At 50.3% G+C, this 18,418-nt stretch overlaps 1 protein-coding gene across 1 annotated transcript in view; it reads left to right on the plus strand.

The window, feature by feature from the left end:
- LOC127644660 (corticotropin-releasing factor receptor 2-like) overlaps window positions 1–18,418 on the plus strand; it is a 158,016-nt gene that overhangs the window by 96,730 nt on the left and 42,868 nt on the right. Inside the window, exon 4 of the mRNA XM_052127963.1 lies at window positions 2,498–2,604. Within this exon, the coding sequence (XP_051983923.1) occupies window positions 2,498–2,604 (107 nt within the window). The remainder of the gene's footprint in view (window positions 1–2,497; window positions 2,605–18,418) is intronic.

Below are 18,418 nucleotides of genomic sequence, written 5' to 3' on the forward strand. Positions count from 1 at the left end.
GGATGCCAGGAGGGTGAGTAAATCATGAGAATTTTCATTTGTGGTTGAACTGTCCCTTTAATGTTATTTATGTTATGTTTGCTATCTTTACAATGCGTCATCATGTATAAATCCTTGCCATGTTTATTATCTAATTTGAGTAGTTTACAGGTAAATAAAATGTGTTTTCGACTTTTCAGAGCTGTTTTTTCCAGCATTTACCGGTCTTGAATAATTAATAAGCTTGCATGGTTTATTTATAATTTATTTACACCGTTTCTATTGTCGATTTTGGTCATGTCCACAAGTACATTTTCATTTGAAAACAAACCTTTTTACCTACGCTTTGGCCTTCCATCCTTCCGAGCTTTTCGAAAATGTTCTCCCAAGTGGATGAATTTGAAAACGCTGTCTGCATGTTGTAGTGTGGTCTGGAAAAACAGAGACACTGGAAACAATGATGTATTTGTTGTCGTATGACACAGTCATGAGATCCATCCAATTTAAAAAAATGTAATGGCGGCCACGTTGTAGCAGTGTTGTTGTGTCTGCTATCCACTTTGATAGCATTGTTAAAGATGAATGTTACCTTATACAACCTTCACATTTCATTTCTTCAAATGCAACAGGGAGATTACTCTGAATATTTGAAGATATTCAAAAATAATCAGTAAACATTTATCATATTACTTATTACTTTACTTTTATAAAACACTTCACAAAAAATAAGAATCCACAATGAATTGAAAATAATGTGTACTTCCTCTTTATTCTGATTAGAGAGAGCATTTGATTGGACAAAATCTGTGTAGTGCAGCATGAGTCATCAATATTTCTGATTTTGTGGTGTAACACTTAATTACAGCAATCCAACTAAAGCTAAATAAAAATGAATAAATAAATAAAAAAGGCTCAGATAAATGGTGTCACATTGTTGAGATTCATGACAACACATTTGTAAAACTGGTCTTAATTTTATTAGGACAACCTTGAATCATTTAATTTACTGTATGATTCTGTCTGTCGGAAATCTAAAGGAACGCAAAAGTCCTACATCTTATCCATATTGGAGATTGTAAAAGATGATTTAGTTACTGCTGCACTGTAAGACGTCTCTACATCCCTGCTGAAGACATTTATCCCCATTCCCCTTAGCAAATCCAATTGCTTTATTAGCTTGAATCAGATAATGCGATTCATGTCAGTGCTTTTGGGCTTTCTGCTGTTTGTGGGCGTTCTGTTGTTTCTAGAATCCAAAATACCTCAGGCTTATCATGCTGAATGACATATATATAGTATATAATCAATTTTGGCCCAATTATTTCTCTATTGCTGTATGTTATGAAGAAGCCTATTTTTTGATGTGAGAAACTGCTTTGCATTTGCATGAGTGATAGGCAGGTTTGGACGTTGTGTAACTGATGTACTCTATAGACTCTGTTTACTGGAGCTCTGTATCGCTTGCTCATGCATCATTCAAGTTCTCACTGCACTTCATATGATTTCTGCATGCAAACATTGTGCAAAAGGACAATTGCATTCTTTCACCCTTGTGTCACAGTTTTGTGACCTCATTCTAACTTCAAAGACTCACAAGGGAGTCTCGATCCACACAACTCTATCCATAATGAATTCAGCAAGGACACAATTGTGATGTAATAACTATTGATTTGTGCTAAACTTCATAATATATAATTTGTCATTTTCATTTATAATCTTATAATAGAGTGTTTCTTCATCTAAATGGGAACTTTTGGTCATATGGAAAATGAACTTGATCGTACAACACATTTTTCACTCACTCACTAGGTTACTAACAATGTGCAACAGTGAGCATGAATGCATCACAAGGGATATCTGTTATTTTTGTCATTTTGGTCTGAAACATCATGAATATTTCCACCATACTGTATCTCAGAATTATGTTTTTGATATCCTTTTGTGGTGAAAATGACATTTAAATTTGTTTGGAACAGAAGACTCATCTTAGTCTGATTTTATATCTAGCATTTTACATATCCTAAATATACACAAATAATATGAACACATTTTGGAAATGACATATCACATCTCTTATTTATCAAGCAAGCTCATTATTTTTATTCTCCTTGTTACTCAAGTACATTAACTTTTGATAAAACTTGGTTGTAGTGGTAACCAACAAATGATAATGATAATTTGTTATGACAGTCATAAATCAATTTCACACAATGTTTATTCAAATTGTTCATGGATATGTTAAATATTTAGTACTTTCTGATGCAATTTCATAGCTTAAGATTGAAAGTCTGGTTCTGGGACCAAGATAAAAAAATCTGTACATAAAAGGCATTTGAAAAGTACAATGTATAAAGTTGAAAGACTTTAATGTGACCTTTTAAACAACAAAGAGATCATTGGGATGTACTAGAAGTACCCATAGTTGAAGAACACCTCATATACAATTATATGTTGTAAGAACACTGAGTTATTATTTTAGGCATGGCAGCATTAGGAATAATGAATGTGTTCTTCACAGAGGAAGTACCCCATGCATTACAAGATAGCCCTCATCATTAATTACTTCGGTCACTGTATATCTGTTGGAGCTCTCGTTATTGCCTTCATCCTCTTCCTGTGCTTGAGGTAAGTGTGTCCAGGAAAGTTTTGTAGTGTTGTTTGAGTGTTCTCATGTGCTGAAGGTTTGCTTAAGGTTGATCAATAAAAGGAAACTACATGAAAAGTGATGCCATAATTGTTATAGTTTTACATTTGCTATGCATTTCACTCTCTGTGAAGCCTGTAGACAGTATATAATGAGTTACAAATATATTGCTATTGAATTATAATGCATTCATAAAGCCTTATATAATACCTTATAGTCAGTTGTGTGTTCTTGTTAATAACACTTAAAGGAATAGTTCACCCAAAAAAGAAAATTTGCTGATAATTTAAATCCAAGATGTATATGACCTTCTTTCTTTGTCAGAACAGGATTTAAGATTTTTAGGAAAGTATCCCAGGGTTTTAGCTTCATCCAATGCAAGTGAATGGCAACCAATTTTTGATGCTCCAAAAAGCATATTTAGGCAGCATCAAAGTAATCCACACGACTCCAGTTGATTAAGTAATGTTTTTAATTAGCAATTTGTTTTTCAAACTCTCGCACAGGTGTCCTGTCTTGTTTTGTAGCCTGTTGCGTGCATCGCGTGGTGCGCTCATGCCAATCGAGTGTCTGTGTCTGTGTTTTGATTCTGTTTTGGCTCATGTCTCTCTGTCTTGCGGTCATACCCCGCATCCCTTATTATTTGTTCATTAGTCACACCTGCCCTGCTTGTTAACCTGTTTGATTTCTCCCTATTTTAGTCTCCTCGTGTTTGCTGTCCAGTGCCAGTTCTTCTTGTTTGTTGGTCTTGTTCAAGTCGGTCCTGTTCCCCGTTCAGTTGGTCCAGCGTTTTTTCCCCCTTTTTCCTCCAGACCATGCGTTACCTTATTTGTTCTCCTTCGAGGAAGTTTTTGTTTTGCCTTTGTTTATTTTTTTTATTAATAAATCCTTTTTGTTTTTACTCTGTGTTTGTGTTCTGCCTCTGACTCTCTGCTCAACCTGACATTACGAACTGGCCAAGATGGACCCAGCAGAGAATTATAATTTTTTTGGTTCTCCTGCTTGTGAACGTGCAGAGGCTGCGCGGCATGTATGGGAAGCCCTAGAGTTTTTGTCATTGTCCTTGGGTCTAGGATGTGATCAGATCTGCCTAACTGATCTCTTTTGGGCAGGTCTGAATGAGCCCTTTAAATCTAGTGTCCCAGATCGGGGTGAGGGTGGAGGTTTTCTTGAGGCAATCAATCTTGCTATGAGATGGGAGGATCTTAAATCAGCCTGTGCCTCGGAAGAATTCTATTTCTCATCCCAACCTGAGGATGAGGGCACCCCCACACTGAAGTGGATGCCTCGGCCACTGCCTCCGCACCTCAAAAGATGACGCGTTGAAGAAGGAAGCCCAGCCCATCAGCCGAGCCCACTGCAGCTGATAGCATAGCTGAGGAGGTGGAGGAGCACGCTGCTGACCACCAGGAGGTGGAGGAGCCTGCTGCTGACTGCCAGGTGCCGGTTGCCATTACTGCAGCAGTGCTTCTCTCCACTTGGAAGAGGAGGAGGAGGAGGACACCTACTCCTCTGCTGCTGCCAGCGCTTTTGGCCACAGAGGCCGTTCCCCTGCCACTGCCAGTGCTCACGGCCACGGAGACCGTTTCCTTGCTGCTGCCAGCACTCACGACCACAGAGGCCGTTCCCCAGCCATTGCCAGCATCCACAGAGGATGTTTCCCTCACTTTGTCAGCACTCAAGGCCGCGGAGGCCGTTCCACTGCGCTGCCAGCAATACCGACCACTGCGGCCATTGACGAGCCTGTTTGTTCCCTATAGACATTGAATCTGTCCAGTTCCCTGATGCTGTCAATGAGCCTGTCTAGGTCCATGTGGCTGTCGACGAGCCTGCCCAGTCATCGAGTCAGTTCAGTCCTCTGACTGCTGTCCAGCGGTCGCCGCAGTCTGCTGACCCCTGTCCAATGCCCGCCACCCATTTTGTTGGCCTTACTGTCCTTGCCACCCTCCTATCCTCCCTCATTCTCTACCTCTAACCTCCTCCCATGCTACCGGACCCTGCCTCTGCCCTGAGGCCTTCTCCCAGGCCATTGGACCCAACCTCAACCCCGCCCATTTCATTAAACTCCCTCCCTTTTTTTGTTCGTGTTATGTTTTAGTTCCTCATTCTGTTTGTCTTGTCGTTTGATGTTCCCATTTTTGGGACAACAAGAGGTATCACTTTGAGGGGGGGTAATGTCACAATCCTGTCACTCGGTCAGTCTTCATCGTCCTCCTCTTCTTCTTCCTCCCTCCAATGGATGATTCAAATAGTCCTGGGCCTTGTTTCCCAAAAGCATCTGAAGCCTAATTAGATCGAATCCATCTTATGATTCATCTTAGTTTTGCGGCCCATTTCCCAAAAGCAGTAGATTTACAAGTGCTCTGGGGTACTCCTACAGCATTAAAAGCATCTTATGGACATAGACTTTTGCAGACACCTGCAGGACAAATGTGAATTTACACCTGGTACAATTTAAATAGCTGCACTTTATGCTAAAACTTAAGGGAAACCTATGTTTTATGTATTTATCATTTTAACAGACAAGCCTAATAATAACAACAACAATGTTAATAATAATAAATAAATGCATAAAATAGATAGTCTATATCAGTGGTTCTCAACCGGTGGGGCGCACCCTCTCGGGGGGGCGCGAGTAGGCTACGATGGAAGGGAAAAAAACTGGAAAAAAAAATTTTTTGGGCACATTTTTTTTATCACTAAACTACTGTCATAAAAAGTTATAGTTTTGTATATACATAACTCCTGAATAAAAATTAAAATGTGTTTGGACTGATTTAAAAAAAAAAAGTTTTGAACAAATTTGATTGGTTTGTCGATAGTGAGCGCAACTGCAGGTGATAAGCGGTTTCATTAAGCGAGTCATTGAGTCGTTCATTCAAACGATTCGTTCAAACGGCCGATTCATCAAGAATGAGACAGATGTTTGTGAATGGGTCATTGAATCTTTGACTCAACCGATTCGTTCACAACACTGAATCATTCAAAACACGATTGAGTATTGCTGTGAGATGCGCTATGCTAAATAAATAACAATACATTGTTGTAATAGCAATATCTCCAAGTTTTGTTTTTCACTGTAAAAATGTCATGATTTGCCAAAGAGAGTGCCACCACCTTTTCCCTCCACTTCAAGCACTGATTATAACACAAACAAATCATACTCCAGGCGGCTTTTTTTTTTTGTCAAAAGCGACAAATCCAGCGACTTTTACTGGTGTTTTTGGAGACTTTTGTGGTGTTTGGAGACTCGAAAGCACGAATCACTCTGCAGTTAGGCCTACTGTGCTCAACGAACAGCGGGTGCTGCCGTGAGCCCCTCTCCCGTCCAAAAGCACTCACAGGCGGTCAGTCTCTCAGTAGCCTCGGCGCAGCAGTAAGAGCAGAGAGGAGACCACACTCCTCCGCGTCCAGGCTGCAAATGAATCAGCGCATGCGCATGGCGCCGCCATTCCGCCCTGGCTTACAGAGCGGGGTATAAATGTAAATGTTCACTCACTCTCACACAAAAATAAATCACTGCATTTAAATTGACTCACGACATAGCTTTCCATTCACTCTAGTCTAGTCTCTTGCCAAGTTCAGCTTGTGCCAGCTCTCGCTAGTCTTATCAATCTCGATTTACATAGGCCTTTACTACAAAACCCCAACAGTCTTTTTAAAGACTAAACCCACAAACATTCTTTTTTAAGATTAGATCAAATCTCAGCCCTAGCCAGTATTTTTTTTTTAACTGCTAGGCAGTAGCTACACTTAGCTAAAACTACCCACACGACTAAGACACACACACACACACACACACACACACACACACACACACACACACACACACACACACACACACACACTGACAAGGACTACAATCGTTAAGTATTAAAATAAAATCTGAATTGTCTGCAAAATAATTATTTTGTTCGTTTAATTAAAGATTGTGCCTAAGTCCTGACTGATTAGCCCCTGATACGTCTCTCAACATACACCACACACACAGTTACATATTGCCTAAACTTTATTGAAAACACATCAAAATGGAGAAATTTCTTGTGAGGACCAACAAGCCAACCGACGCACCACCAGCTGCAAAAAAGCTTCGAAGGTACGATGAAGCATACCTGCAATTTGGGTTTACAGTCACGGCTGATCTGAGACCTCAGTGTGTCGTGTGTGCCGAGGTGCTGGCAAACGACAGTATGAAGCCCTGCATATTAAAAAGGCACCTCAAAACAAAGCATGCTGGCATTAAAAATAAACCAGCTGAATATTTTAAAAGAAAGCTTGATGGCCTCCATCAGCAACAGGCAACCATTTCAGTGCACAGCACTGTGTCTAAACAGTGTTTGGAGGCATCGTATGTAGTGGCCAAAAGGATCGGTAAACTTGGTAAACCGCATACAATCGCCGAGACTCTCATTTTGCCGGCAGCGCAAGACATGTGCAGAATAATGATAGGTGATAGTGCAGCAGCCAAACTCGGTGCAGTACCACTGTCCAATGACACAGTCGCTAGGAGAATTGTAGACATGTCCAATGATATCAGAGAGCAACTGATAGAGTTCAGTAAAAAGAGTCCTTACTACGGCTGCAGCTGGATCGAATCCACTGATATTGCTGGGCAGGCACAGCTCCTCACCTATGTCAGGTATCTGCGGGACAAGGTGATTGAGGAGGATGTCCTGTTTTGCCGGCCTCTTCAGTCGCACACTACAGGAGAAGCCATTTTCAATGTCCTTGATATTTTTATCCGTGAAAATGGTTTAGCTTAGGACCGATGCGTTGGCCTATGCACGGATGGTGCGCAGGCAATGACGGGGCATGAGCGTGGCCTAGCTGCTCGCGTTCAGCAAGTAGCTCCACTTGTGAAATGGACACATTGCATGGTCCATCGCGAAGCACTAGCTGCTAAAAAAATGCCGGTTCTCTTTGACTCCGTGCTGAACCAATCCGTGAAAATAATAAATCTCATCAAATCACGGCCGCTAAACTCTCGCTTGTTTGGGGTCCTCTGCCAGGAGATGGGGTCAGGGCACGAACAGCTGCTTCTGCACACTGAAGTTCGCTGGCTCTCCAGGGGGCGGGTGTTACAGTGGTTGTATGAGCTGCGAGAGGAGGTGAAGTGGTTTTTGACAGAAATCAAATCAGATCTGGCGAAGCATCTAGATGACACTATGTGGCTTGCGTCTCTGTCCTATTTAGTCGATATATCTGACCGCTTGAATGGCCTCAACCTGTCTTTGCAAGGCCGCAAACTCATATTTTGCTCCTTGCAGACAAAGTGCACGCCTTCACACAAAAACTAGACCTCTGGCATGGCCGCATCAGTCGAGGGAACTGCGACATGTTCCCCAGCCTTGCAGACTTTATCACTGATGCAGGCACGTCACACGATTTCTCCTCCCTATTTCAATCAGCGTCTGAGCACCTGTCAGCAATGAGAAAACAATTTGCAATGTACTTTAAAGAGGATTATCGCTCTTTTGCGTGGGTTCGAGATCCGTTTGTGTGCACAGCAAACGAGCTATGCAGGAACAGCTTATTGAGCTGAAGATTGACAGTAGACTGAAGGAACTCTTTAGCTCCTGCCCTCTTTCGTCATTCTGGGCAGCATTGATGCAGGAATACCCTGAACTCTGTGACGTCACCTTGAAGATTCTCCTTCCTTTCGCGTCGACATATTTGTGTGAGGCAGGATTCTCAAAAATGACTGCACTCAAAACGAAATACCGCAGTCGTGCACAAGGATGAAAACAGACACAAAGTGTATACTGCATAATGGCAGTAAGGCTACAAGTGCACAGTAGGGCTGGGCGATATGAAAGAAATATATTCATGATATCCAAAAAATATCGCCATATCCGATAACATCGTCAACACCCCCAAGCGTAGGGATCGTGAATATATTTGCTTTATCGGTTTTGCTTTTAAAAAAATCTAATTTATGTATTGAAACACAAAAAACCAAAGATATGTCTAAATTCAAATTACTCTTCAAACTAAACGAAAAAGCTATAAGAATAATGAAGTGGTAAAAAAAATTGAATCATGCAATTATCTTCTCCAACAGGTGGAAAATGAATAATACAAATGAAAATCTGGAGACAATTATAAATGTAAACATAATAATGATAAGAATAATTAAAATATAAATACATTTTAGGTTCAAGGTGAACTTGTTTAGGTTGTATACACATCTGTTATATAAAGTGAACCTGCCGCTTTACATGTTGCCCCCAATTCACTTCTCTGAACAAACAGCGCATCAGCGATACGCATTGGTGGCTTTTCTTTCATCTGTTCTTCAAAATATAATAAAGTGTGTTTCTTCAAGCGCATGTCTTTGTGTCTGTATTTCAGCCTTCTGAGGTCCGTCATTTTAATCCTGTTCTTTGGGCATTATAACGCGCACACAAAAAGAGACAGTCACAATGTTGAGGGGAAGACTGCTTTATTAATCCATAAAGCAGGCAACAGTTCAAAAGGGGCAAGTCCAGTGAAGAATGGTCAAGCGGGTGCGTAAGGTCGGAGCCGGGGAATCAGAAAGGGTAAAGGGGCAAATCCGGGAGAGAGTGGTCAACGATAGCGGAGGTCGAAGGGGGAAAACAGTTAACAACTATGGCGCGAGTGGGAACGAAGACAGGGGAACGAGTTGGCAAGCTAAGAGGATAATCAAGAGGAGGGAGGTCGAAACTAGACGAAACTAGCAGGGGCAAAACTAGATGAGACTAGCGGGGGTCAAAACACGGGAATCTAAATACATACACCAACCGGATTCAAACGGAAGGATAGTGTATTTATAGGGGCGAGTGCAGGTGTAACGAATGAGGGAGTGATTGAGACGAGTGCAGGTGAAACCAATGTGCAAGTGGTCATAATGTTCTGGGGGAAGCGAGTGCGCCAGAGGGGGGAGATAGCTTACGAGCGAGAGCTCGCAATAGCATAAGGAGCGTGAGTGCTCGAGGGAGGAAAAAGAGCGTACGAGCTCAAGGGGGCGGAGCGAGGGAGCGGGAAGAGAGCACGCTCGCGGAGTGCAAGCGTGCGCGCTCGAGGAAGCGGGGATGGGGCAGAGGAGCGGGGTCCGTGACAGTACTCCCCCCTCTGAATAGGACGGCTCCTGACGGCCGCACTCGGCTGCGAGGAGCGCAAGGGGACAGAACGAGCGTGTGAGCTCGAGGGGACAGAACGAGAGTGTGATCTCGCGGGGAACAGTACGAGAGTGTGATCTCGCGGGGAACAGAACGAGAGTGTGATCTCGCGGGGAACAGTACGAGAGTGTGATCTCGCGGGGAACAGAACGAGCGTGTGAGCTCGCGGGGGGCAGAAGGCACAAAAGGGAAATGAAACAGTCCATGGGGGTCAATGGGCAGTTCAAGACAAGGTCAGGGGGAACATAGTGGACAGGCGGTTGGTCGGGAGGTCTAGGGGGCAGCCATAGGGCAGAGACTGGGTCAGGAGGTCTGGAAGGCGACTGGAGGACAGGGACTGGGTCCGGGGGTCTGGAAGGTGACCACCGGACAGGAATAGTGTCCGGAGGCCAGGGAAGAGGCCACAGGACAGGTAGAAGGTCAGGAAGTCCGGGCTGAGCCGTGAAAGGCGGAGCCGTCAGAGGCGGCACCGTAGGTGGCTCTGGAGCTGGGGTCCTGGAAGGCTCCGGCGGTGGAGCCGACGGAGGCTTTAGGGGCGAAGGCCTGGAAGGCTCTGGAGGTGGAGCCGAAGGAGGCTTTAGGGGGGAAGGCCTGGAAGGCTCAGGAAGTGGAGCCCATGGAGGTGGCGCCGTAGGAGGCTCCAGAGGTGAAGCCCTGGAAGGCTCTGGAGGCAGAGCCGAGGGAGGTGACGCCGTGGGAGGTGGCGCCGTAGAAGGCTCCAGGAGTAAAGCCCTGGTAGGCTCTGGAGGCAGAGCCATAGGAGGTGGCGCCGTAGGAGGCTCCAGAGGTGAAGCCCTGGAAGGCTCTGGAGGCAGAGCCAAGGGAGGTGATGCCGTGGGAGGTGGCGCCGTAGAAGGCTCCAGGAGTGAAGCCCTGGTAGGCTCTGGAGGCAGAGCCGGGGGAGGTGATGCCGTGGGAGGTGGCGCCGTAGAAGGCTCGGGAGGCGAATCTCTAGAAGGCTCTGGAGTCTTAGGGAGCAGAGCCGTAGGAGGGTGGTGGAGCCGTGGAAGGCTCGAGAGGCAGAGCCCTAGGAAGCTCTGGAGTCTTTGGGAGCAGAGCCATGAGAGGCTCGGGAGGTGGAGCCGTAGGAGGCTCTGGAGGGGGAGCCGTAGGAGGCTCGGGAGGCAGAGCCATAGGAGCCTCTAGTGGCCGAGCCCTGGAAGGCTTGAGAGGCTTGAGGGGGGGAGCCTTGAAAGACTCGAGAGACGGAGCCCTGAGAGGCTTGAGAGGAGGAGGAGCCCTGAAAGACTCGAGAGGGGGAGCCCTGAGAGGCTTGAGAGGGGGAGGAGCCCTGAGAGGCGGAGGAGCCCTGAGAGACTCGGGAGAGGCTGAGCCGTGAGAGGCTTGAGGGGTGGAGCCATGAAAGACTCGAGAGGGGAAGCCCTGAGAGGCGGAGGAGCCCTGAGAGACTCGGAGAGGCTAAGCCGTGAGAGGCTTGAGGGGTGGAGCCATGAAAGACTCGAGAGGGGAAGCCCTGAGAGGCGGAGGAGCCCTGAGAGACTCGAGAGGCGAAGCCGTGAGAGGCTTGAGGGGTGGAGCCATGAAAGACTCGAGAGGGGAAGCCCTGAGAGGCGGAGGAGCCCTGAGAGACTCGAGAGGCAAAGCCGTGAGCGGCTTGAGGGGTGGAGCCATGAAAGACTCGAGAGGGGAAGCCCTGAGAGGCGGAGGAGCCCTGAGAGACTCGAGAGGCGAAGCCGTGAGAGGCTTGAGGGGTGGAGCCATGAAAGACTCGAGGGATGGAGCCCTGAAAGACTTGAGAGGCGAAGCCGTGAGAGGCTTGAGGGGTGGAGCCGTGAAAGACTCGAGCGATGGAGCCCTGAGAGACTCGAGAGGTGAAGCCGTGAGAGGCTTGGAAGGAGGGGGAGCCCTGAGGGACTTGAGGGGTAGAGCTCTGGGAGGCTCGTGAGGAGGAGCCCTCGGAGGCTCGAGAGGAGGAGCCCTGGGAGGCTCGAGAGGAGGAGCCCTGGGAGGCTCGAGAGGCGGAGCCTGGGAGGGCTCGGAGGGGCGAGCATAGGCCGGCAGAGTCGTGGAAGACTCTGGGGGCGGAGCAGAACCCGGCAGAGCCGTGGAAGACTCTGGGGGCGGAGCAGAACCCGGCAGAGCCGTGGAAGACTCTGGGGGCGGAGCAGAACCCGGCAGAGCCGTGGAAGACTCTGGGGCGGAGCAGAACCCAGCAGAGCCGTGGAAGACTCTGGGGGCGGAGCAGAACCCGCAGAGCCGTGGAAGACTCTGGGGGCGGAGCAGAACCCGGCAGAGCCGTGGAAGACTCTGGGGAACCTCTGCGGTCTTGAGCACAAGACGAGACTGGGGAGAAGGAGCCCTCTTCCTTCTCTGACGCCTTCGCCAACAGGGGATGTGGCCATGGGGACGGTCGAGGCTACAGGCGCTGGCTCTGGGGCGGTCGAGGCTACAGGCGCTGGCTCGCTGACCGTGGCGGACATGGGCGCTGGCTCATTGGCCGTGGCGGGCATGGGCGCTGGCTCGTTGGCCGTGGCGGGCATGGGCGCTGGCTCGTTGGCCGTGGCGGGCATGGGCGCTGGCTCGTTGGCCGTGGCGGGCATGGGCGCTGGCTCTCTGGCCGTGGCGGGCATGGGCGCTGGCTCTCTGGCCGTGCCAGGCTTCGAGGCTGGGGCCGTGACAGGCCTCGTGATTGGGGCCGTGACAGGCTTCGGGACTAGGGCCGTGTAAGGCTTCAAGACGGGGGCCGTGTAAGGCTTCAAGACGGGGGCCGTGGTAGGCTTCGAGAGGGGGGTCTTGGTGTGGAGCGCTGGTTCAGTGTCTGCCTCCCCCACAGTAAACGAGGAACCAACACACAGCAGGGCGAGGTCGATAAACTGAGCCAGGTCGAGAGAGCAGCGACCACCAGGCATGTATGATGAGGCTGGCTCATTCAGTCCATTTTGAAAAATGTCTTTCAGAACCACCTCATCAAAATTCACTTGGTTGGCCAGGGCACAAAAATCAGTGACATAATCCTCCAAGGGTTGACTCCTGGCGCAAACACATGAGTCGAGCCGCTGGCTCCATAATGTTAAGGGCGGGGTTATGCGTTACACAACCACTGCCTTGCACGTAAAAACTCATGGTAAGCGCCAGAAGAGCCGCCAAACCTCTCAGGGGTTGAAGGCCCACGGCGCCAGAAATGCGCTGGGAGCATAAACGGGCTCAGGGACAGACACAGGTAGAACAGGGTGACAAAAGTCAAACAAAGTGCTTACCTGCTGTCCCTGGGCCGTGAGTGCGTGGTAATCTCTCCCAGCCGCAAATCCGGCCTCGAACACGCCATCGAAAATCCGCTCTAGAGAGCTGCGTAAATCCGTGGAGTACATTGTGACTGCTACGGTGAGGTTGGTTATTCTATAACGCCGCACACAAAAAGAGACAGTCACAATGTTGAGGGGAAGACTGCTTTATTAATCCATAAAGCAGGCAACAGTTCAAAAGGGGCAAGTCCAGTGAAGAATGGTCAAGGGGTGCGTAAGGTCGGAGCCGGGGAATCAGAAAGGGTAAAGGGGCAAATCCGGGAGAGAGTGGTCAACGATAGCGGAGGTCGAAGGGGGAAAACAGATAACAACTATGGCGCGAGTGGGAACGAAGACAGGGGAACGAGTTGGCAAGCTAAGAGGATAATCAAGAGGAGGGAGGTCGAAACTAGACGAAACTAGCAGGGGCAAAACTAGATGAGACTAGCGGGGGCAAAACTAGATGAGACTAGCGGGGGTCAAAACACGGGAATCTAAATACATACACCAACCGGATTCAAACGGAAGGATAGTGTATTTATAGGGGCGAGTGCAGGTGTAACGAATGAGGGAGTGATTGAGACGAGTGCAGGTGAAACCAATGTGCAAGTGGTCATAATGTTCTGGGGGAAGCGAGTGCACCAGAGGGGGGAGATAGCTTACGAGCGAGAGCTCGCAATAGCATAAGGAGCGTGAGTGCTCGAGGGAGGAAAAAGAGCGTACGAGCTCAAGGGGGCGGAGCGAGGGAGCGGGAAGAGAGCACGCTCGCGGAGTGCAAGCGTGCACGCTCGAGGAAGCGGGGATGGGGCAGAGGAGCGGGGTTCGTGACAGGCATCTGTTCAGGTCCCAGCCAAAGAAACAAAACTTTAGGCTATATGAGATCCCCTTGATCCCCTCATATTACAAGCATTTTTTCTATGCATTATATCTCTATGAAGTTGAGAATTAGTACATTTGAAACCCCATCTTATTAAAGCCATCATTACTTCTGTAATTCAATTCTGTAATAGTTCATACATTTCGGCGCCTCAAAAAGGTTACAAAAAATTTCCATATTTGTTAGCATTTCCATGTTATTTTCATTTTGAAATGACAAAGTTTCAGCACCTTTGGACCAGACAGCTCCCATAAAGAAGCACTTACATTCTACTTATAACTAGGGATCTACTGAGCTAGTTTGGGAAACGTTAAAATTATAGTAAACGATTGTAAAAAAAAAACCTTGAATAAATTGTGCCCATGTGACGAATGAGCAGCGAGGCAGACGAGGAGGTGCGGATCCAAATGCAGTAAACTTTTATTGAAAGATCAAATAAACAAATAAACACAAAAGAAAAACCCACAATGGGGAAACAGGAAACTTAAATACTGAGAACTCGGGCAGGGAAAACACACCAGGCTAACAACACTCAACGATCGACAAGGACTGAACAAACAGACAGGGTTAAATACATGCACAAGGGGAAAAGGGACCAATAACCAAACAGAACTCAAACAAGGTAACCAGGTGATGAACAGAAACCAAAGGGCAAACTAATGAGACAGGTGAAAACAATGACCAGTGAACACGAGGGAAAACAAGACTGTGGAGCTAAAAAGGGACAAAAGTGAAAACTAAGGAGTACAAAATTGACAAAAATGGTAAACAAAAGGGCAACAGTGGAACAAGACAGGGTATACATAACAGAGCCCCCCCTCAAAGGATCGGCTTCCAGACGATCCTAAAAAACAAAGACAAAAGACAAAAAACCCACAAAGAACAAAATGAAGGCACCGGGGCAGACAGGCAGACCAGGGGAAGGGGGCACAAGAGCAAGGAGGCAGTCCAAGGGGCACAGAGGGCAATTAGGGCAGTCTCTGGGGGTGTGTGCTGGGAACCAGGTCGGGTGGCCTGGGGAGCTTCCAACCGGTAGGGGCGGGTTTAGGTGGACTGGGAGATGGCCGCAGAGCAGGGGCCGTTTCAGGGGGCCTGGGAGGTGGCCACAGGACAGAGGTCGGTCCAGATGGCCCGGGAGCTGGCCAATTGGCAAGGACAGGGACCGGGTCAGGGGGCCTGGGAGGAGGCCACCGGACAGGGACCGGGTCAGGAGGCCTGGGAGGAGGCCACTGGACAGGGACTGGGTCAGGGAGCCTGGGAAGAGGCCATAGTACTGGGACCGGGTCAGGAGGCCCGGAAGGCGGCCACAGGACGGGAACAGGGTCAGGAGGCCTGGGAGGAGGCCACAGGACAGGGACTGGGTCAGGAGGCCCGGGAGGAGGCCACAGGACAGGGGCCGGGTCAGGAGGCTTGGGAGGAGGCCACAGGACAGGGACCGGGCCAGGGGGCCTGGGAGCTGGCCTCAGGGCAAGGACAGGTTCAGGAGGCTTGGGGCCTGGCCGCAGGGCAAGGACAGGTGCAGGAGGTCTGGGAACTGACCTCAGGGCAAGGACGGGCTCAGGTGGCCTGGAAGCCGACCACAGGGCAAGGATAGGTTCAGGAGGCCTGGCCGGGAGAGGCGGAGCCGTAGGAGGCTCGGGTGGCGAAGCCGTAGGAGGCTCGGGAGGCGGAGCCGTAAGAGGCTTGGGAGGTGGAGCGGTAGGAGGCTCGGGAGGCGGAGCCGTAGGAGGCTCGGGAGGCGGAGCAGAGGTAGGCGGCGCCGTTGGAGGCTTTAGGAGCGGAGACCTGGAAGGCTCTGGAGTCTCTAGGGGCAGAGCCGTAGGGGGCTCTGGAGGTGGAGCCATAGGAGGCTCGGGAGGCAGAGCCGTAGAAGGCTCGGGAGGCAGAGCCGTGGGCGGTTCTGGAGGCGGAGCCGTAGGAGGCTTAAGAGGCTCTGGAGGTGGAGCCGTAGGAGGCTCTGGAGGCAGAGCCGAGAGAAGCTCGAGGAGAAGAGGCGGGGCCGAGGAAGGTGGCGCCGTAAGAGGCTGAGGAGGCGGAGACCTGGAATTCTCTGGAGGCGGGGCCGAAGGGGGTGGTGCCGTAGGAGGGTTCAGAGGCGGAGCCCTAGAAGGCTCTGGGGTCTCTGGGAACAGAGCTGTGGAAGGCTTGGGAAGGCTCGAGAGGCGGAGCCCTGGGTGGCTCGAGAGACTGGAGGGGTGGAGCCCTAGAAGGCTCGAGAGGCTTGAGTGGCGGAGCCCTGGAAGGCTTGAGAGGCGGAGCCCTGGAAGGCTCGAGAGGCGTGAGGGGCGGAGCCCTGGAAGGCTCGAGAGGCTTGAGAGGCGGAGTCCTGGAAGGCTCTGGAGGCTTGAGAGGCGGAGCCCTGGAAGACTCAGGAGGAGGAGCCCTGGAAGACTCGAGAGACTTGAGAGACTTGGGAGGCGGAGCCCTGGAAGGCTCGAGAGGCGGAGGCCTGGAAGGCTCGGGAGGAGGAGCCCTGGAAGGCTCGAGAGGAGGAGCCCTGGAAGACTCGAGAGACTTGAGAGGAGGAGCCCTGGAAGGCCCGGGAGGAGGAGCCCTGGAAGGCTCGGGAGGAGGAGCCCTGGAAGGCTCAGGAGGAGGAGCCCTGGAAGGCTCGAGAGGCGGAGCCCTGGAAGGCTCAGGAGGAGGAGCCCTGGAAAGCTCGGAAGGCGGAGCTCTGGAAAGCTTGGGAAACTCGGAAGGCGGCGCTCTGGAAAGCTCGGAAGGCGGAGCTCTGGAAAGCTCGGAAGGCGGAGCTCTGGAAAGCTCGGAAGGCGGAGCTCTAGAAAGCTCGGGAAACTCGGGAGGCAGAGCTCTGGAAAGCTCGGGAAACTCGGGAGGCAGAGCTCTGGAAAGCTCGGAAGGCAGAGTACCAGGAAGCTCGGAAGGTGGAGCTCTGGAAAGCTCGGAAGGCAGAGTACTAGGAAGCTCGGAAGGCGCTGACTCTTGGACGGGCGCGACCACTGGCGCTGGCCTTTGGACGGTCATGGCTACTGGCGCTGGCTCTTGGACGGTCATGGCTACTGGCGCTGGCTCTTGGATGGTCATGGCTTCTGGCGCTGGCTCTCGGACGGTCATGGCTACTGGCGCTGGCTCTCGGACGGTCATGGCTACTGGCGCTGGCTCGGGGACGGTCGACGCTACAGGCGCTGGCTCGGGGACGGTCGAGGCTACAGGCGCTGGCTCAAGGATGGTCATGGCTACACGCGCTGGCTCAGGGACGGTCGAGGCTACAGGCGCTGGCTCTGGGACGGTCGAGGCTACAGGCGCTGGCTCTGGGACGGTCGAGGCTACAGGCGCTGGCTCAGGGACCGTCGAGGCTACAGGCGCTGGCTCAGGGACGGTCGAGGCTACAGGCGCTGGCTCACTGACTTCTGAGGCGACAGGCACTGGCTCACTGACCTCTGAGGCGACAGGCACTGGCTCACTGACCTCTGAGGCGACAGGCTCTGGCTGGGTTACCGTGGTATGCGCCGGCTTGGGTTCGCTGGGCGCTGAGGGCAGAGCCAAGGGGGGTTTAGGGCACGGGGCTGCAGCTGGCGGAGGCTGGAGAGCAGAGACCTTTCCCCTTCTCCTCTTCCTTCGGGCTGATGCGACTGGCGAAGCTGGGACGCTGTTCCTGGTCAGCGTGGCTTCAGGCTCGCTGGCCGTGGTTGGCAAGGGCTCAGGCTCGCTGACCGTAGCTGACGAGGGCTCAGCCTCGCTGACGGTAGAGGCCATAGGCGCTGGCTCGCTCACAGTGACATGCGGGGGCGCTGGCTCGCTCACCGTGACAGGCGTGGGCACTGGCTCGCTCAGAGTGACAGGCGTGGGTGCTGGCTCGCAGACCGGGGCAGGAGTGACAGGGAGCGGTGAGCTGCACGCTAGTAGGGTCGTCTCCAGGTAGTCGCGGAGAGTGCAGCCGGGCGTTGCCTGAGGCACCCGCTCCCTCAGCGAGGGGTTTAAGCTGTTCTGAAAAAAACCACCAATGCTGAGTCCGGGAAGTCCGTAAAGCTCGCCAGGAGGAGAAAGTAGAGAGCGTGGTCTACTAAAGGACGGTTTTCTTGCTGCAAGTTGAGCAGCCGGCATTTGGCCCATATAGCTGCTGGATCCATGTGTGGTCGATCGTTCTGTGACGAATGAGCAGCGAGGCAGACGAGGAGGTGCGGATCCAAATGCAGTAAACTTTTATTGAAAGATCAAATAAACAAATAAACACAAAAGAAAAACCCACAATGGGGAAACAGAAAACTTAAATACTGAGAACTCGGGCAGGGAAAACACACCAGGCTAACAACACGCAACGATCGACAAGGACTGAACAAACAGACAGGGTTAAATACATGCACAAGGGGAAAAGGGACCAATAACCAAACAGAACTCAAACAAGGTAACCAGGTGATGAACAGAAACCAAAGGGCAAACTAATGAGACAGGTGAAAACAATGACCAGTGAACACGAGGGAAAACAAGACAGTGGAGCTACAAAAGGGACAAAAGTGAAAACTAAGGAGTACAAAAGTGACAAAAATGGTAAACAAAAGGGCAACAGTGGAACAAG

This window comes from Xyrauchen texanus, chromosome 6 (genome assembly GCF_025860055.1).
Source record: "Xyrauchen texanus isolate HMW12.3.18 chromosome 6, RBS_HiC_50CHRs, whole genome shotgun sequence".
Lineage (NCBI taxonomy): Eukaryota > Metazoa > Chordata > Actinopteri > Cypriniformes > Catostomidae > Xyrauchen > Xyrauchen texanus.